We start from the raw sequence: 21,607 nt of genomic DNA on the forward strand, positions 1-21,607 counted from the left end.
TACAGAAAGTGTTCGTCCACCATATATTGGAAGCTCATGTCAACACAACTAACTGTTGTGTATATACTTTTATTTTCACCTTAAACTACATCTTAACAGGTTCCCTTTACATCTCTGACATGAAAACACAATGACTTGGGAAAGCTGTAATGTGAATGATTGTCTTTGTAAACTACTGTATGTTACACCATTGAAAAGTAAAGAAAAGGAATCTTTAAAGGAGAGTTATGTTGAATTTCACTTGACAACAAATAATAACTGCATGATTTAATATGTTAGAGAGTTTGGTAATGATGCTTCATTACTGTCTGTTTTGCAAATTTCTGTGAAAACAGTTTCACGAATTCAATCAGCAGCCGCTCTATGATGGCAGTCCATTCTCTTCTGTTGCTGCTTTCACTCATCCCCTCCTGTTCTCTGGCTCTCATTACTCTTCCTGTGCGTCACCATCTCTCTTCTCTGCTTCCATTTTCTTTCCTACATCCTTCCCTCCAACAGCTGGCACCCTACATGGTTCAGCAAGGTCTCTCTCGCTGCTAGAGGCCCCCGCCTTGCTAGCCAACATTGCTTTCCTCTCTGTTGCATTCCAGCTCTGTGACCTTTGAGACGGCATATACTTTTGAGCAACAGTCAGATAATCAGTACCGTCCGATAGGTTTCTCTTTGGCTTCGTCTTTGTCTGGTCTTCCATGGGTTCTATTGGTGGGGGAGCTCCCTTACTTTCTAAAGGAATTTGATCTATCAGACTTTCCTCTTGCTTAAGCTCTCCAGGTGTAGGGGTAGTTTGAAACTGCTGTGCAAGAGCTTTGACCATTGACACTTTAGGCATGTGACCAAAGACGCTGGGATGCACCTTAAACTCCAAGTCTTCTGGCCATTGATTCGGGGTTTTAGTTGCTTGCTCCATCAATGCCCTGTATTGTGCGGTTTGCATCACATCATCACCTGCCTCAATTGGGTTGTAGATGATGCTGCTCATAGCCCTTTTCTTTGTTGTCGGGGATGTTTGGCTTTGGGTTTCAGATGGGAAATATCTCAGAGATTTAGTTCTCTTTGGAGAAGAGGAAGTCCCCACTGGCAATTCGGTGGTCTTTGTGGGTTCAGCAGCTTCCACTGGATCATCAGGAGGGCCCACAATGATAGTGCTCATGGCTCTCCTCTTTGTCAAGGTAGAGGTGTCTTGGTCGTCAACTGGATAGTATTTCAGTGATTTGGTTCTTTTTGGAGGAGAGGAAGGTCTTAGTCTGTTCTTGTCTGTGAGTCTGTCTAGCATCATTGTGCTGCCTTGTGTCTTGTTTATGGTTTCTTGACTTGATGCATTAGAAATGGGCTTCTGTTCACATGGAGATATGAGGATGTCCACACATGAACTGGGTCGCGATCTATCCAGACCACCAACCTCTAAGGTCTGACCACCCTCCTTTGGGTTTGCATTGAGAAAACTCTTCTTTCTTTCTAGGCCGGGATCATCAGTTTCCTTCTGCTTCGCTGCAAACTCTTCCATGTCCATGTGGAAGCGGTAAAGGCTGTAACCATCAGCACTGTTAATACTGCCCTGGCGAAGTAGAGAGGAAGGATCACACATTGAGGAGTTTCGGGACAATGTTCTGGTCAGCTCCAATTTGTCCACTCCTGCGAGTTTTTCTAGGGCGACTGCCATTCGACCATGGATCTCCTCCAGTTGAGCCAGGCGCAAATCCACCGTCTGCAGGGAGGCCTTCATAGTGTTCTCCCTCTCATTTACCTCCTCCAAACGCATGAACATATTCTCAACTCTGCCATGAAAACAGAGAAATATAACGTTAATACAAGCCTGAACTGTAATCATCGTTCTTAGAAGTTGAAACTATACTTAAAACGGTGGCTCACCTTTCAGAGGTAACCTTGATGCGCTCATCACTGGAAGACTGCTGCTCGTCCTCCTTCTCTCGGAAATATTCCTCCACACACTGTTCTTCAAACTCGTACAGACTTTTTAGCTCCTCTGGATTCAGCCTCAGCTCTGGAAGAAACAAATAATGATATGGTGTCAGTCAGTGTGTTTGTTAAATTATTGGTCAAGTCCAAAATATTTCTATGGTCCATGTATATCAATTTGTTACAACAGAACAAACAGGGATAAGCAAAATATAATTTTTTTCGTATCGGATGTTAAGTGTTTGAATGTAACCTTATAGCGACATTATATTGCAGCCATTGACTGTAAATATGGACCACATGACTGCTCCCCAAAGTGAAGTCAAAACAGCTGGATCGCCCCCTGGTAACTAGCTGCAGTATAGTTCATAAATTCTGCCCCCGCCATGTTCAGGACATGAGCCAAACTAAAAAAAATCTAAAATACAAGTCAAATAAAATGTTCCCAGATAATTTCTATAATTTTAGGCAGTTCTTATCACACTGATACTGAAACTGTTTGTCCAGCTCTATATTTTTCTTATAACTTATAAGAAAAAATAATACAATTTTAAAAATGAATAATTGTTATTTGACGATTTCAAAAGGGACATCATGATTGACAGCTGTGACAACCACTCAGATCTCTGTCAGGCGCCCCACTCTACTGCACAGATACTGGCTTCAATTGACAGTCACACAAGCAAGATGTCAGCTCGTGGAAAGGAGATAATTTGGCTCCAATTTTGAATAGCGGAAAGAAGTAGAGTCAATGTTTACAGCCTTTCAACGATTTTGATGAAACTGAGGATAGATGTTAAGGATTATTAAATGTAACTAACTGAGGCCACGGTCTTTCTCATCTAGTTCTCCCTCTTGTCTCTTCCTGGCACATCGCCGAAACAGCCTGCTTAAGAGGATGTAGATGTGGCTGAAGATGATGAGAGGTGGAGGTAGGATAGGGCGGTCATGAAAGGTCATGATGAGCTGATATCTCTGGAACTTCCACACCTGGTTGGAAATGGACTTGATTTCACAGAAGGTGTTGCTATGGAGGCAAGAAACCATGACCGGTGAGTACAAACTGTAAAAAATTTTTGGTTGTAAAATAACAGAGCAGTCAGACATAGGATTATATATATTTACTTGAAGACAGCAATGAGCAAGTTGACCAGAAGAATGTTTGCCACCAGCAGGTAGCAGGCCATAATAGCAGGTGTGAGCCAAGCACCGGGGATACATGGAGGCAATTTTTTCCCATCCTCATCATACAAATGTTCACCACATGGAGCTGTGGGGAAAAAGTGGTTATTTATTTAAAAAAAGTTTCTTAGGTCTTTAGCTAATTGATTTGAATTGCATTCTTGTGTTGAAGTCTACTCACGGTTGATTTCCATTGCATAGACTTTGAGAAACCAGAGAAAAGCACAGTCACGCAAAGACATGGAGAAAGCGTTAAAATCATATTATATATTTTCATATCATAGCCTCCTTCTGTCAAGGTCAAGCTGACGTCCATGTAAGATTGGACAGGTGTCATCAATATGGTTCTACAGATTTGCAAATAAAAGAGAAATTGCTTTAAATCACTGTTTTAATTAGCACTTTTTGTAGTACAGATGATTTTAAGATTAGTGTGTAGCTTTGTTAACCAAACTCTAGAATATGCAGCATTTGTTTTAAAGACTGAGAGAATCAGCAGTCAATCAGACACCATCAATATACTTAAAGACAAAAATATTTACTGGCCACCTCCTCAGAAAAAGTGTTCTAACATTTTGTAATCCAGCTAATTTAGGCTTTTTCAATGACTATTTCTTGCCTTCACCCTGACAGAAGAAACACTGACAAAAAAAATTTGGAGGCAGATGATCATGATTGAGGAAATGAGATAACAACACTTATTCTGCTCTTCCTCAATGCAAATTAACTTCCAAAAAAAAAAAATAGAGCATAGCATAAGTGTGCCAGGAGAGGGAGACAGAGTATTCAGGGGTCATAGTGCAGTGTATTATTACTAAAAGTCACGTTTAAGACATAGAGTTCATAGAAAAACACTGATCATCTGCCCAGAATCAGGAAACAGAATCTTACTATGAATTCTAGTCTTACGGTCTATCGAGTCTGCAAAAACCTCTCCATAGATCATCCAGTAGGGCATGTAGAAAATGTTTCTGGCCAGGCGCCAGGTTGGCTCCTCATCAGGGTGAAGGATGGCTTGTCGTGCCACTCCAAAGCTCATAAGAACCACCAGCATGATCACTACAAAGTACATCATGTCAATCATCTGAAAGAAATGAAAAGAAATATGCATTTCAACTCGCTGTGAACTTCTGTCCCTTCCATTTGTATGAACATCATGTCTGTTGAGATTTTTTTTTCCAAATAATTTGTTTAGCTCAGAGTTAAACACTTAATGTCATTACCATCTTTCCTATCATCATCACATAAGGCCCCAGGTATTTGTTGACTCCAAAGATGTCCAATACGCGAATGTACCAGAAGATGATGTCTATGCAGTAGATGACTCTGCCGTAGCCCATATAAGGCTCATGCTGCAGCCGTAGCATGAGCCCAAGAAGGAAGGTGCAAATGGCAGCCAGGTCTGTGATGTTCCAGTACTCCTCCATCCACACACTTATCTTCTGCTTCAGCTTCCCTGGCTCAGACATCAGAATCTAAAGACCAGGGTTGTTATAAAGAGACCATTAAAAAATGTGTTTTGGCATTTGAGGCATACTGACTTGGTCAAACTGATCATAGTTCAGGCTTTTACCTGTCTGACTTTCTCAGCACCAAGTGTAAGGATGTATGCAATGACAGTCCACTCTTGTAAAGATGGCCATCGCTCCATTTTCACAAGGATTATGTAATTGTATAACATCAGATAGCCCAGATAACAAATCTGTTAGAGGAAGGCAAATTTGTTATCATACCATAAAGTCAGTGTAACAAAGTCATAGTAATAGTTTAAAGTATTTTGTTAATTGGAGTGAAACTTACAGTGTTGAACCAGAATTTGGTGAAAGGCGCATCATAAAACTCAAAGAACCTTTTGCCGATGGGGATTCTGCGGACCTTGGTGCTGCCCTCCTCTTCATCCCCCTTTCGTGAAGTTGTATCAGCATTAGGGTCCTACAAGATAACAGCAAACTCTTATTTAGCCTACTAGTTATTGTTTTTCACCATTGACAAAAAGAGAAAATTGCAGTATGTTTAAAATATATTAATCGGATATGGTCAGCCTGAGCCAGGACCTTGTTCAATTTTGCGTCATCATCCTTTTCCTTTCCAGCTTCTTTGTCTCCAGATTCATGGTACGACGCATCATCTCCAAGACGGAAATCCAACAAGAAAATGAAAAGAGGGAAGATAATTCCCAGAATAACCTAGGTGAGAAAATGAACACACAAATTGTAGTGAGTTTATTTACAATGAATATATTACTGTCAACAAGTGTCACAGCTTATTATCTCAATGTTATAACTGTGAGATATTTTTAATGACTGCTTAAAGAAAAACACTTTGTCATGTCAACCTTGAGGCCGGGGTTTTTGCCAATCCTTAAGGAGCCCATCCACATGTCAGTGAGTAACATCTGGCTGCACGTGTGGGCAATGAAGTCTCGTTGCTTAGCAGCCACAGCCAGCTTCAGACAGGTGGAGTTACTCCAGTTAACCAGCTCGTACGTTAAGAGTTTCATTGCCACCTGTTCGTCATGCTTGTAGGACTGGTCCAACAACTCGTAAGCCAGCTGGCCAAATTCTCTGTGAAAGCCAAAAAAAAAAGAAAACAATAACAACCATTTGTGTGATGTCAATTTCATTAAAAAGAAAAAAGTAAAGTCAGCCACAGCTGTTAAATGAAGAGTATGGGTCACCAAGTTAAAGGTAGAATATGTAGAATGAGCAGAACAACGCCATCTAATGTCTCGAGATCGTAGTCGCAACAACCAAAAAGTAATTCCAGCAGTCGGGTTGCCAGGTCTTTATCCACATGTCTAACCTTTTTAGGCGAGAAAGTAGCCCTTTAGATCCACAATGTGACGCTAATTTATCCAAATAACATCTGCTTAAAGTTTTGTTCCTGCGAATTCGGAGCCACTCAAGTTAGCCGTAGCGAGTAACGCACTTCCGGTCATTTTCACAAAATAAAACACCCGTTGCCTTTTATTATTAAGAAAACCATAACGATAGAGTTGGTGCTTTTATTTTGAAAACAGGAAGCGAACATACCCTCGCTGTAACTGACTTGAAACCACCGAGGTACATTACATTGTAACGCCAGTGGGAGTAGCAGCAATGTCTCTGCATGTACTGCCTAATCCTAAACACCGATTGGCTTGTGTGTGGTGTCGTCAGAAGCAGAAAAGGCTCACGGTGGTAAACATCTAGTCACGTGTAGTCTGAGATGGACGCGCAGGTCAGGAAATGACGTAAACGGACCGTATATGGTTTGTTATTTGTGTTATTACATTACGTGTTGGACTAAATACATGGACATATTGAGGAAAATATTCCGGTTTTAATGAAAACGGATTTCATATTTCACAAGAATGGATACTTGGCGAGCTGTACAGAAAGTCCTGAGTCATAAGATGATCGTTGTGGATAAAGGGAAGACTTTGGAGGTATGTAGGCATTATAGCTTTTCTCACTTAGCTGAGTGGCTAGCCGAGCTAATCGGTAATACTATTACGGCTGTGAGCAACCATATAAGTCGTGAGTGGTCTTGAATGAATCAGAACAATCTAAGCTTTCCAACAATGTACGGCATGAGTATATATGTTTAAGGGTTGATGTTTAAAACATTCAGAAGAACGTGTGGCTACCTCCTAACATCCGTCCCGTCCCGTGAAGGGAACAGCGTGCGTTAAGAGGTTAATGATCAAATATCAAAATCCGAATAGCGTCAGAAAGTCAACCCACTCTCCACATTTCCATTGCTACTGTTTTGATACTTCATGGTACACAAACAAATAGCATCTCATATGAAAGCTAAGACCCTGGCAAGTTCAGCAGTACCACTATTATTGCGCTAAAAACTCAGTGAACCAGCAGCATACAAAGGTAAACAACCACTTATTTACAGTGACTAACAGATATTCTGTCTTACCTTCGAAGTTTTGTGATGAAAAGTTGTACTTGAGAGCAAAAAACGCTGGTTTTAGTGAGTCCAACACGGCCGTGTTTGTTTACAACTCCATTTCACCCAGTGCCAGCCTACAGTAGCTGCACCGGAACAACAGACAACCCTGGCAACCCGCAATTCCGGCCGTTAATTGGCTGGTACAATGTACACAGAACGTGTCAGAACGTCATTGTCGAACCCGTCAAAAATTTTTAAAAATATTAATTCAGACTAAATAATTTTTTTTATGGAAAAGCAATACTTTCATTCTGTACCCCTCAAAACGCCCCGTGGCTGTATTATTTGAAAAAAAATATATAGCTTTTAATAAATATTCTACATATTCAACCTTTAAGGTGCTCTAATAATGATAATATGTACTTGCGTGTAGTTCTTAATAAAATAACTGCAATACTGATGTTATGCAGTAATATCAGACTGTGTTTAAAACACTGAGGTACTGACTTTGAGTTGTTCTCCAGGTCTTGGGAGATGTCATCCACCAGCTCACTCTCAGAGCACTCATGGGCCATAGCCTTGAACAGTTTACAGGCTACCAGAGCCTTGGCCATAGCTTCTTCTCCTCGTTGCCAGAGGAACAGTGACATCTTCTGGCGCTTCATCAGCACTGACCACAGCATCAGCTCGTGAAAGGGAAATTTGAATCGACACACCTCAGGGTCATCCACATCAATTTCTACCTCTTCCTCCCTTTTCTTTTTTGCCTTTTTCTTGCCTTTTGTTCTAGGTTCATCATCCTAGCAACAAAAATAAAGAATTGTTATAAATAATTTTGCTCTGTAGGTTTATTTTATGATGCCATAATGTGGCTGTGTTTTATTAGTTAAAAGTAACATTAGTTTAAAGGTGTTTTGTTGTAAAGAACACCTCACCTCCATTCCTAGAAGCTTCAGAGCTTTTGGCTGCAAGAAAATGACAAAATTTGGCAATTAATATCAAATATGATTTTAAATGATGAACAAGCTATTATTATTTGATTTCTTACCCTTTTTAGTCCATACAAATTATTGTAGAGGTTGCGGAAAGCCTTTCTGGTGTAATTGCTTCTGTAAGCTCCACCCATGAGGCACTCCAGCACCAAACCAATATCAATCAAAGTGATCTGATAATCTGGGGGAAGGTTTCCCTGCAGAATCATCAAAGTAACATGAAGTATTGTAAGTTGCTATGTTGAGATAATACATTGCCACAATTGTATTAGGAACCTTTACCTTTTTGACATCTCTAACTACAGCATGCAGTGTATTCGCAGGGCCTAGTTTCTGAGAGGAGAAAAGAGAAAGTTGAGTGATTCTTTTTTCATATTTTTCATATTTGTATTTTGAGTCATTCATAATGACTCTCAGTTTGATTTGCTGCAGTGCGTCAGACTCACTGTGTTGTATAACTCCTCCAGTCTGGGAATGGTGAGGAAGTGGTGAATATTGACCCCATTCTCAAGGAGCAGCTTAACAAAGTCTACTCTGTCCAGCACCAGAGCATCCATCATAGCCTGCTCCAGAGAGTTCACCTAGGAAATATTTAGTGCATTATAATCAAAATTTAGAGAAAGCCTTTGTTCTATTCCCTCATATTTCAATCTGAAGTGAGAGTTTTCTTGTGAACCCCGCCCCTTACCCAGCGAATCATCTCCAACTTCCTTGGATCGGTTTCCTCTGGAGGTTCAGGTTTTGCCTTTCCTTTCCCCTTCCCCTTCCCCTTCTTTCCTCTGGTTTTGTTGCGAGGGGCAGTGGTGGGACTCTTCTGCTTCTCTTGGGCTGGGGCTACAGCAGTTGTAGCGTAGGCCATGGCACCAGCAGGCTGGCCAAGCAGGAATAAAAAGGGAAGAAAGCTGTGGCTCCTCTTTGCTTAAACAGCAGCATGTCAATCATATTTTCTGCTATTGTTGTAATTTGATTATCGCATTGAATCACGGGATTTTTTTGTGGTTCCGACTAACACAACTTTGTTTAAGATCATTCCGAGGCTGAGACCCCTGATTTCTATTTCAAAGGATTTGGGGGATTTTAAATCTAACTTTGCAACTGCAGTGCACTTATGCAGAATAATTAATTTACAATTTTCAGAGGTTACACCACTCACTGGTAAATTGTGTCCATACACAAAGATGTGATTGCGAGCAATATCCACTCTGTTCCAGGCCAAAGCCAAACTGAGCTGGTCAGCTGCTGCGGCGTTCGTGCCTGATGCAAAACAAATGAAAGGTCAGAGAAAGAGAAGCGAGAGATGGAGAGAGTGGTAAGCAGTAAGAAAGATATTGCTCTGAGTAACATACAATTTTTTTTATTTTTTTTTCACGTTGTTTCTCAGATATTTAGTCAGATAATACCTTTTAACAAGGCAGTGAGAATGGCCATTTCAATATCTTGTTGTCCTTCAGAGCCCATTCGGAAAACTGTGATCTATGTGTGAAAAAAAAGAGAATTGAGTAAAGATGTGGAGTAGGCAGGGACATAATTGAATCTCTAACCACATAAATGGGCGGGTGAATGGATGAATGAATGAATGAATGAATGATTGAACAAATGAAGTAATGCAAGGAATGTATTCCCTTCTTTAATTGTAGCTGTAAACATGCGATGACATCTGATGGGAGATTTTTTCAGCAGGACATCTCACTCCAGCACTCTGTGGCTGACCCTTCGAGCTAATTTACTTGTCAGACAGGGTGATAGTGCTTGCCTTGTTATAGACTCGACTATATCAAATGAAATTATGCTGACGGGTCTGTCACATGTGCAGCCATGGTAAATGGGATTAGGTTGGCATGAATATGTGGCATGGCGCCAGAGATTTCAGAGCTGGTCTGAGGATGCGTCGATAATAAGCAGCATGCATCAGTATGAAGACTGAAAACTTGTGTTGCTCTTCAGACAGTTGTAGCTGTGTTCTTTGCTTTCGCGAACGGGGAAACTTAAAAAAAAAAAATCAGTTAAATGTTGTATTTTGGTGTTACATCACTGCAAAGTTCAGCCCTCTAAATCTGTATTTTTATTTGTGTAACCCAGCTGTTCACATGGCTTGCACTTAGGATGAAAGGATTATGTGGGGACCAGACAGTGACACTGAACCACCTGTAGGTTAGTCATGGCACTTTAGATTAATAGCAGGCAATAGTGTAGCCTCTTAGTTGTGTATAAAGAGCTCAAACAATTTGGCAGTTCTGTCACATGGTCTGTGTTGGGTATCAGTGCAAACCAAATGGTCCAGAGGGAAAAGCCCAACAGCAGTATGATCTTTAAAAAAGCAGTTTAAGTTGCTTTATCTGGGTATGTTGGAGCATTAGGCAGTCTAATACATCAGGGAGAGAAGATGCAGTCTCTCTGGTGAAGTGATAGCACTTTAGGGACTGAAAAAAGCCCGGAGAGTGGAGAGAGAGAGAGGAACCTAGCTGAGGATTAGGGAGATGGATCCTCTCCTCCATCTGTGTGGTGCATGCTTACTGTGAATAGATGAAGTAAGAGCCTCTGCTAAGCAGGTGGTAGTGTGCGCTGATCTTTCCACCCCCCCTAAATGTATGGAGCCTGGGGATTATATCCACTGGGTATTACAAACTACTAATCACATCACTTACGGAAATCTGCTGGAGATGCACAAATGCTACCGCTATGTATTTATCAAGATCTCCGGCCAACACATTGGAGAAACACTCTCAGATCTGGGATTAATCTGCTATCTGTGAAGACTCTTACCAGGGTGTGTGCTTTATTGTACAGCAATGAGATGCAGTTTAATGCTGAAGAATATGACACCCATCAACGCTTTACAGCTTTGTGTTTATACATGAGGGTTGATGATGAAGCTGCGAATGCCTCGGATTATATGACATACCACTCATGAGCACAACACAAAGGAGAAATGACAAGCAGGTTGTGGGGATTATGTTTATTCAATATGTTAATGGAAACACAAAGATGAGTGGAATGGATAAATGACGATGGAGACCAAATGCTTCACAACTCAAATGTATTTATTGATTGAAACATTTCCAAGCACAAGACAACTGTGAAATATGAGACACTTTAGTATTATAAGCACCTTGCTTTTTTCCTTTATGAGGATTCACTTGTTTAACCGTCTACTCACCAGTTCCCTTTTCTTCATGCACTCCATAACCATGAGCAGGATCTGCTGTGACTGGCTTTTGGTGTAATTGAAAGTCTTCTGTATGGTCACCAAAAGTTGGTCTCTGACATCATCATTAACCAGGCTAAAGGAGGAGATTCAAAGATGATATTTCGGCTTTTTCCTGGAGGAATGTGTACAGCAAAGAGAAAAATCATCTGAAATCTCACCCTCCATCTTCTGAGAACTTGTGCGCGAAGGAAATTATATCAGAAGCTCGACCGCTGCCGTCACACACCACCACAGGAATGGGAGGCTCATCTCTCAGACTTTCCAAGGCAATGGAGATAACATTGGGACCCCCCTCCACTAGCAGACACACCAAAGGGACCCCTTGGCCCAGACCTGGAACACACAGCAAAAATAGTCATTCCTTCCATCCATTACTGAACTGTCAACTCATAGTATTGTCATAATAACACAACAGAATTTAAAGTGAAATGTTGAAGCAGAACACGTTGATGTGATGTGTGAACAGACAAAACCAGAGGAGGGAGGGAGTGAAGTCAGTGGTGACAGCTGAGCATCCCTTTGCTGTCCCTGCCTTATTTGAGCTCCAGGCATAGGATGACAAAGGGAAGCCCACAGGTCACAGAGGAGCTCTCCAGCCACATGTCCAACAAGACCCTGGCTCACACTCACACGTTATGGAGGATGAAGAGATGCTTTCTATTATGCATGGAGTACTTTGTGACTTACGGGTGTTGATCTTCTGCAGAGAGATGTGCTTCTCCAGCAGTCGGCGAAGTTTGACCTCGGACCCGTACTTCCCGCAGGTGCCATTGTCGGTCAGGATGAAGTGGGAGTGGCTGTTGTTGAGCACAGCCAACTTGCTCAGTGGGTTGGCCATCGTCTGATAGGGTCTGGTTACCTGGAAAAATGAGGAAGAAAATTAGCTCAAAATGTTTCAAGAAGAAATATTAGTATGAGAGATGTTGCTTCAAAAGACACTAAATGCAGCATATGCTCTCACATCTTTTCCAAGAAGGTCCTCTTTGTTTTCCAGGATGCCCCATGGCGCAATTCCTATTGCACACACTTTGCCTCGTGACTTAGAGGAATGCTCCTTTAAAGCATCTCCAACGTGACGGATGACCCCTAAGTTGTACAGAGGAAAACATAGCAACGTGAAAAATCACTCTTTCAAGTGCCTAATGGAGGATGCATCATGAGACACACTGTGGTTACTGCACACAAAGTCCACACAGATTGTCATTTTAATGAATTTTTCCACAAAAGCTCTAATTATAGTGCTTAAATCTGTAACAATGGGTTGGTCAAATCTCTACCAGGAAAATGCTGGATAGGTGTTATGTAATGACAATTGAGAGCAAATGTAATCTTCTAATGTCACTCACTGTTATTTGTTAAGTGAACATTAAAAGCATAATCCTGAACTGTCAGCGCCCTACCTGTGTTTACTCCACCCGTGAAGATCCAAGCTCCAGTGGTGACAGCAGCTTTGATTAGGCCTTTGCCAAAAACTTGCTTGAGCTTGGGCTGGAGGTCGAAGTTCTGGAGACCTCCATGCACAGAGATGAGCAACGTGGGCAACTCCAACTGCCAGTCCTTCACCATCAAATGAAGCAGGTTGTCTGGCTTTGTCTCATAGGAAACCCGGATGTACTAGGATAGAAAAGATGGGAACAGTTCAGCACAATCCTGTCTGCCTTAAGTGTGAAATGTTTTAAAGGGTAGGTCAGATATGAGAGGCTGTTTAATCACATCCACTCACTGCTCTCATGCTGTTGTAACTTCATGTAGCTTCCAGGTAATTTTCAATGTTGAAACTCACCATGGCCTTGTTGATGAATCCTCCACCCTGGAACTCGATTACACCATAAGCATCTGTTGGGTAGGTCCTAGTGTGCTTGATCACACTCCATTTATCCTTCGGGGTGTCAATGTGTACCAGCTGGTTTGCCTCTTCTAGAGAGTTGGCACCAGGAGGGATGGCTGGGTGCTGTGTTGTCAGCTGACCACAGGCACATCTAGATAGACCAGAGAACAAGAATCACTCAAAAGCTGTCTGGCCTGGTCCCTGTTGTCTGAACTCCAAACATAAACTGTTGATTACTTGTAGAGATCTCTGAGTAATGTATCACTCAGTTGCATCAAGGGAAGGTGAATGACTGAATTACTTGTTTTATCTGTTCATGAAGGCCGTGTCTTTTCCTATATGAAAAAACACAGATTTTGGATGCTCTTTCATGCCCATTTTTTGGAAATGCATGCCTCAGTGAACACAGGCTGCTCTGCCTGTTCTCAGAGCCCGGGATAGTAACTACATCCTACTGTACAGTAATACACTCTGTAAAATTATTTTTTAATCTTGATAAATGATTAAAGTAATTGGAGCATTGAATGTGTAAATTAATTAATAAATGAGGAGAATATAGAGCTGAACACCATCCTTTGACATTGTTTAACATTGTCTTGAGTTTCACATCCATCATATCTAGTGTGGCCCATATATTATATATTTAAAGAGTTGAGTTTATACCAGTGCAACCATTGTCTTTTTGTTTTTTTCTTTAAATCAAACCTGCGTACAGGCATACATAGCATTCCCAGTTTAAATACATTTCTGTAAGATAACATGTTTTAGTAGCCTGTCTTACATTTTAAAATGTTTTGATGGAACAATGTTTTCATAAGTTTTGGAGTCATATTCATATCATCTGAAGACCGAAGTCCGAAGATCATAACTACCTGGTCGGGTCCTTGCTGGGAAATATGTGAATACATTCTCGTTTTTGAAAGGTCCTCTCAATCCAAGCTCTCTGCGCCTGATGAAGAGAAAATTTGAAAGAGAAGAAAAGTGTTAGTTTATATCACATGCTGCAGAGTCAGAGGGAGATCAGCTTTGCTGATATCTGAAAATAAGTTTCACTATCAAAATCCTCTTAGCAGTAATCCTGACTAAAAGATGAGGACTATTTGAATCCTGTGAATAAACCCATAGATGACAGAGAGGAGGGAAATACATTAAAAATGGAAAGGGTTCTGTAGAGACCTAAATATGAATATAGATATTGCATGATGTCTGGTATCAACAGGTAAAACCATTATTTGGTACATTTTAAATTGATCCCAAGGGCAACTTGTTTCATCCAGAACATTTTCAGTTATTCTTGAGATTATTAGAGCAGTGTATATGTTGCTGAACAACTCTCTAGAATTAGATACCTTTCACTGACTGCTCGAGCTTCATCAGCAGCCAGTGAGAAGCATCACACAAAAGTACTCTGCTCACGCATTATGTCAGATCTGATCTTTTTCCAGTGCTGAGAAAAAATAACCTGAGTTCAAAGCAGAGTTTCTCGGAAGGCCATTGTTGACAGTGGAGGCCCAATTAAAACCGAAGCAATGAGAGCAAATCCTTCCAGGAAAACAATAGGAAAATAAACTGAAGAAAAACACATTCATACTTTTCAACAGTTTTAATACCTTAAAATATACTTAATGTACAAAACAACCATTTAAGCCTGAAGCCATATGCGGGTAACTGAAACACCATAGATAAATACTAATGAAGTCTTGTGATCAGGAATCACAAGTGTTCATAATACAGTACAGTTACTGTTCTATCTCCCTCCCTTTCTCTCTGTATCTGAATGGCCTCAGCTTCAGCCAGCAGGGCGGCTGCTCTGCAACACCCCAAATAATATATGAGTATGATACATCATATAATAAATAGTCATGCATTAAGATATCTGTCCACAACAAATCTCTATTGATTTTATATTGTATTATTAATAATGAAAAGCCAGATATTTTTTTTTAATTAACTTGTTCGATCAAATCAACAGTTTTTTTTTACAGCCTGCCTACACACTATTAATAAATGTTTATATGTAAGTTCAACTGCTGCAGCACTGCTACTGTTCTATGTTTTCATCCACATTTTTCATCTTTCCATCCATGCAAGAAAAAAGTTTTCATTTTTTGTACCCCGTTATTGTTTGTTACTGCAATTACCTAATTTTCCCATCAGGACCATTCATCATTTATCTCATTTAGTCTTATTGCAAAACTGTTGGATAATGACTTGATTTAGTAGATAAACTTAATACATTTAACAAGTTTTTACAAAATGTCTCTAAATCAGACATACAACAAATTTAAAACAAAATAGTTCCTATGGAACTATTTAATTGCATGAGCTCCTGAAATTACAAATGCTGTGAATGTAGGTTTTTGTAGAAAATACTATAACCCTTTTGTGTTTTCAGAAAGTCGGAGACACAGTGCAGTTTGTTGCTGTCTGTCTTGTCTCAGCAGTTTTCCATCTCGGTGTTAATCATGGATCAGTAAGCAACCAGAACCCAAAACAGTGCTGCCCACTCACATTCACCACATATGAATTCACATTGTAAGGTCTATAATTTGTAGCACATAACTCGCTGTTACTAATTTAGTCATAAAATGAATCAGTAAAGAAATTAGTTTTTAAGAGTTGCAGGTATAAAATGTAGATACACTTACATACAATCTTCAGTCCGAGCTGCTATCTCTAGGGTTGCTGGAGGTTAAGTCTAGAGAGTACAGAAGAAGTCTACAGTCTGCTGCTCCTCCAGCAGAGCGTTCTCCTGGTGCTGCACTCCCAGTCAAGTGGTCTCATTGAATCCCACAAGACATGAAACTTCTTCACTTTATGAGGGCCAGTTAATATGATGAGCATGTGAGCAGGGTCTTTGTTCGCCCAAGTCTCATGACTCCAGTTCAAGGTAATCCTTTTGGGAGTCCCATGACCCCTTCTCCATGCCCACAGGGTATTTTCATCCTTCGCTTGAACAAGGCACAATAAATCTACTTTGATAACCGGCCCCTAATCTCCCAATTTGTTGAAACTCCTTTCTTTGTGCTCACTTCACAGTGTGGAAGATCTTAGCTTGTGTGAGAAGACGGAGAAGAGTGTCCAACCTAAAAGTGCTGCAGTCTCGTTCAGAGGCTCCCCAACTTTTCATTTGAAATTTTTCACCCCCTCCAACTACTTTGATTTCAACCCAATTTGCATAATTGAGAGAATTGGATGCAGGCATTCTTTTGGCAGGCTCCTTGTTAAGACATGACTGGTCTCCAGTTGGGGGCAAGGTCAGTCAATGCTAATTGCAGTTAATCTCTATTTCCACCCACATTGTTTTTATGGAGGAAAACTCGGCAGACGAGCTATTCAATATTCTCTTAGTCTTGGTGTTTAATTTAGGTAATGCTGAGTGGATTTGTATTTCAAAACATGAATAATAAAGAGCTTATAGCAGCCTGAATGAAAAAGGATTTTACTGTTAAGAAATATAAGATGTATCATGCTGGCTGCTGTCTATTTAAACTTAAGGCTGAAGCTGATGATTTAGATATCAAGTATTCAAAGTGTATCAAGTGTAAAAGTATAAAATAAATCCTGTTGATTATACATGGACTTTATGAAACAGTAAACAGTAATGAAGACTATTTAAAGTCATTAAGGGCTCCTGGGTACAAGCTTAAATCACTTGAGGAAGGCTTTAGTTGAGCTTGAGGCAGAGATGGAGTTAACAAGCACAAAGTCGTAGACATCCATTTAAAACCTTCCTCATGTGAAATGGCTTGATAAGCACTCCTTTTATGGTTGAAGTTAGCAGTTTAAAGCCTGACTGTAACTCATGGTGAAGAGGACAAGGGAAATTGGTGGTTGATGACTAAGAAAGACACAGTGAGAGAGATATCTGATTAATATCCCCCTAACTTCCCCCTTTCTTTTTGGTCCTGCTCTAGTAAAAAATGCACGTGGGTCTCTGTTAATTATAGTTGAAGAAAACAAAGCGCATTTCCAGAGGGGTTTGGCCAGTATGACGCAGTTATTTCAGCTTACTTAAACTCATTAACCACAGCAATTAAAACCAAAATCCAGTCAGCAACCAGCTGCCTCGTTAGAGCTGCCTTTGAGCACTTTACAACAAAAAACCTTGAAGAATTAGATACTGCAGGATCAGATTGTGACACAACAAGCAAATTAACAAGACTTAAGCCAAGCCTCGATAACAATAAACAACATTCAATCCAACACGCAGACTTTTCGAGAAAATGATTGAAACAAAAGACAGTTGTTTGAAATGGAAATTATAGTTTCTGGTATTTTATTAAAGTATTTAGGTTATACATTACCTCTACTTAACATGTTTCATTAGCTGTTATAATAGCTATTGTGCCACACTATAACTATATATATTCTAGGATGTAATATGCATATCTTCCTATTCTAATTCTCTCAATGCTTCTACTGGTTTCACTATGCCGTAGTTAGTCAAGATACACACACACACACACACACACACACACACACACACACACACACACACACACACACACACACACTATATGCCATACATTCGTGCCTTTTTGCACTTGAATCACATGGGCCAAGTCTCCTGACCCACAGCTTAGTGAGCAACTAGATCACAGCAAATTTGTTCCAGTGCAGCCACAATTACACGGACTCTTCAGCCCCACCAGTCATAAGGAAAAGGTATAATGACGGATGTATTTCTGTTACACTGACATCTGACCTAGTCTAGTTCGGTGCATTTTATTTTTATTTTAAGTAATTTAATTTTAGTTGTTTTTACAGTCGGTGGCTCGACAAATTTGACTAAAAATGAGTCGTGTCAGGTTTGTCAAAACGAACACATCACTTTTTCCGAATATTGTAGAAAGAGTGGAATTCACACAACAAAAGCCTCATCAGCACAAGAGAAATGGATCAGAAAGGATTTGGGGGTCCTATGTGGAATGTGATGTCACCAGGGTTGAAGATAAAAGCAACTAATTGCTCGGCTTTGGTATTGAATGGCGACGTGGTTGGAGTTTGATGCAATGTGACAGGAAGAAAACCCATGTAGACCCCTTAACCGTCTAAAAAAATCATTTAGACTCATGGTCGATCCCACGTGGACCGAATGAAAAGCTGCCTTATACTAATTTTCACTTGAGGGGAAAGATATTTGGACAAAGCGACACACTCGAGTTACAGGGCTCTTGACAAATTTGCATCAGCTGTGGATCTAACTGTTTGCAGTTTGTAAATGCACTCATTGTCCTCCTGGGTTCTGAAAATCCAGTTAGCCATCACGAGTCCAACATGTCACTGATTATCCCCAAGAGTTGAGGGAGTCATAAGACATGTTTTAAAGCTGCTGTTTTCCTGTTTTCCCCAAAGGAAAGTCTCAGTGAAAAAAGAGAGACCACATGAAATATTACATAGAGTCAGGGGATCAGAATAAAGATCGTGCCACCATATAAGCTTGCTAAACTTATTTGATCTTTTTGTATCAGAAAATAAGTATCTCGCAGCATGCAAGAGAAACCTTTATAACTCTAATCTTCCAGGGTTATAAACTGCTATAAACAGCTGATCAGCCAGCAGTTTAAGAGTTTTGACTACAATTATATGTAAAAACATGACATAATATCAAACTAAAAACTCTACTGCATCACTCAATTAACAGGTTTGAGTGCCATAATTCTGCAGAACAAAGTAAGAGTAAGTCTCCTCAGGATCAAATAAAATAGCAAATCATTTCATGAGGTTCTTTTCAGTTTGTAATATATTCTGTTAGTTTTAATTCACACTTTCTTCTGTTGTACTTCTGTTGTGAGAAACCCAGTAAAAAATACTTTTTACTGCAAGATCCTGCAACATTTTAACACCTTACTTTTTTTTTACCAACTTTTCCAACTTTCACACTTAGCCCAGCCCCGGGTTCTAGATGTTTCTGCTCAATCCTGACCTGAGCCTTAAAGCTTTTAAGAGATTCTTGGCTCTCACCTGACCTCAGCCTGATGCAGTCATATGATCCTGCAAACCCATTGTGAAAATCTCAGAGTTTCTAAATGTTGCCTTAGTCATTTTGATATGCTTAATTTGATTTTAAGCCTGAGATCCATCTGTAAATAGGTAATGACCTATTGTGACTATAGAATATATTGAGTAGGAAGCTGCTGTTTCTCAGTAAAAGAGGTAAAAGGTCAGTGGTGGCATCTTATTTGCTGGTGAATGGTGTTATTTGTATAATACATCACAGATGGACATGAATGCATTGCTAAGTTGATTCATGGCAACAGATTAGTATCATGTGAACACATTAAACTGAATATAATAACTAAGATACGGTCATTACCTTTCTAAAAATGTGTTTTGTCAACCCATTCTACACCAGAATCACGAGACGCCTGATATTTCTTTTTAAAAATCAAAACAGAGGCTGTTTCTGTTGTTAATAACAAGCAAGGCTTTTACACTCATTTTTTAATTTGATTGTCATCCCTCCAGACTGCAGATATTGCCTTTACTCCTTTTCTGATGTATTACACTTTGGATAAAACATAAATCCTTCTCTATACCATGACCCACTGTAAATGATGAAATATACGCTTGTTGTTTAAATAACGCAGATAAAGCCACGATTAAAAACTATTTATAACAACGTTACGAATAAACATGATCAGAGGGGGAAAAAAGGGGACAATGTTATCTCTACGCTGTCTGGCCTGTGCAGCCAATGAATTTATATTTAGCAACATATCGGATCTCATTAAAAGTGCAGCTCTATGTAGTTGAGGGCCATGACATTGTTGATTGCTTTATAGAGTAAAAAACCTTATATAAAAAGCCTCTGGATTATACAAAGAATAATAATCTCACAAAATAAAGCTTACTCTAATGTACAGAAACCCATCACACTAAATTCATCTGATATCTGTGTCAGATTTACTGTTAAATAAATACACCAGTAGTCAGGCTGATTTAACCACACAGGGAATGATTTCCCTCAATATTTAAAATATACATTTTCAATTTACTGATTATGAATATGTACTATATATGTGCTGTATGTGTTTTACATTACACAGTGCATATTACACATTGTATGGTTTGTTTTCCTTCTTCATGTTTTTTTCTTATTTTTGGAAAACTGCAATATTTTTTAAAATTTGTTCATAATTTTTAAACTATTTGAACAAGAACGTCTTAGTTTACTTTAGCCTGCTCAACATGTATGCACATTCATACTTAAATGCATTCACAGAAATGCACACTGAGTTAGTTTGTAGTGTGTCTACTCTAATCCCAGAATACACTGTTCAGTGGATTGGGAGTAGAAGCATGTATGTATGCACAAATTACTTCTTGCTTTCAAGGACATATTAAAAGGAGTGTGTTAATCACATGAAAGCAGACTTTAGAAATATATTTTAAGTCCTTAATCTGTCATGGCAGTGGTTGTCCATACTGGGCCATTATGAAGGATTAAACGGTAGTACTGGAGTGGTCGGCTCTTGAAACCTGCACAGCTTCAAATATCACTCAACAGTAAGTTTGCAGGGGTGGGGAGTGCAGACCATGTGCACACCAAGATATACGAATAGCAGTCCTGAATGCCGGGACATATGCCGGGCTGTAAAATGATTGGGTAGGACCTAATGCGAAGTATAACCAGCTCATAGTAATGCTCCATGTGACATTCTGTGCAACAAAAGTCAATCTCAGAATATTCACAATTCATATGATACAAAAAAGCAACTAAAGTTATTATAAATATAGTCTTTAGAGCAACACCAAACATTTAGCTTTTTCTCAAAATGAATGCCACAATTCAATAAAAAGGTCAGGATATCATAAAACTTTCTTTTTCAAGACAATTCAGAGGAAGTAGCAAATTTAGTAACACAATACAGAATCACCTGTTGAATGTGACATTTGTCTGCTGAACAAACTTCATCTTACCCTCTGCGAGCCAGAAGCGGTGCGTTTGAGGGAGGATCGTTTAAAGGTGCCACTAGGGCCCTTGCCATCCATGTTGAAGATTCAGAGTATGCTTCACAGAAGCAAGTCAGACTGACTTAGACAGAGATCCTTGGAGAGCAGTAACAGGTCAAAGTTTACCGGCAACGTCAACATAAGAAACAAACAGAAAACCCTAGAGAGCAACTACAGAACTGAGGCAAGGCAACAACCTCTGGATTTACATTTTTTAAAAATGATCAAAATTCGCCATCATTAAAGGTTACAGTGCTCCTCTCTTCTCAGTCAGCTCACTCCCGACTGACAAGACAGGGATCCTGGCTGGGGATATATAAATCACTCGATGACACACTTGACACATAGACCCTTTTCCTCTGCCGGGCATCCCATAATCAGGCTTAATGCAGCCAGCTCTTATGAAGCCTCAGAGTCTAATGGATAGAGATTTAATAAATGGTTATTGAAGGTAAATCTACTTTGGCACACCACAACCCCAAAAAAGGCTTAGAGAGACCATGCAAGCTGTGAGGCTAAAGTTAGCCAGGGGGAAAGCCAAAGGTTGTCCCCACCAGATGAGGCTCAGTGAAATGGAAGACAGGAGTGTCCCATCAGGGTGCAAACTGAAAGGTATGCAGAGACACACAGTGTGAT

The 21,607-nt window shown here is 39.9% G+C and overlaps 1 protein-coding gene across 1 annotated transcript; it reads right to left on the reverse strand.

The window, feature by feature from the left end:
• Positions 1–427: 427 nt before the first annotated feature.
• Positions 428–21,010, reverse strand: LOC128359408 (transient receptor potential cation channel subfamily M member 1-like). The gene is made up of 27 exons (XM_053319902.1): positions 20,939–21,010; positions 13,885–13,961; positions 12,968–13,163; positions 12,585–12,798; positions 12,146–12,270; positions 11,872–12,043; positions 11,343–11,517; positions 11,134–11,257; positions 9,377–9,449; positions 9,130–9,230; positions 8,665–8,847; positions 8,423–8,557; positions 8,259–8,309; positions 8,033–8,173; positions 7,920–7,949; positions 7,492–7,784; positions 5,435–5,663; positions 5,154–5,285; positions 4,900–5,031; positions 4,673–4,801; positions 4,323–4,574; positions 4,009–4,183; positions 3,281–3,301; positions 3,043–3,187; positions 2,739–2,944; positions 1,870–2,002; positions 428–1,775 (listed from the first exon to the last, which is right to left on the reverse strand). Exons 1-27 carry the CDS (start codon positions 21,008–21,010, stop codon positions 428–430), a joined length of 5,064 nt encoding a protein of 1,687 aa, XP_053175877.1.
• Positions 21,011–21,607: the final 597 nt, after the last annotated feature.

This window comes from Scomber japonicus, chromosome 5 (genome assembly GCF_027409825.1).
Source record: "Scomber japonicus isolate fScoJap1 chromosome 5, fScoJap1.pri, whole genome shotgun sequence".
NCBI classification, from domain to species: domain Eukaryota; kingdom Metazoa; phylum Chordata; class Actinopteri; order Scombriformes; family Scombridae; genus Scomber; species Scomber japonicus.

Excerpts from the sequence above, each read along its gene's own strand:
- LOC128359408 (XM_053319902.1), bottom strand. The coding sequence starts at position 21,010 with ATGGATGGCAAGGGCCCTAGTGGCACCTTTAAACGATCCTCCCTCAAA. Across the intron at positions 9,450-11,133 it reads GCATGAAGAAAAGGGAACTG|ATCACAGTTTTCCGAATGGG; the intron begins GTGAGTAGACGG and ends TTTCACACATAG. Across the intron at positions 7,950-8,032 it reads ATTTGTATGGACTAAAAAGG|CCAAAAGCTCTGAAGCTTCT; the intron begins GTAAGAAATCAA and ends ATTTTCTTGCAG.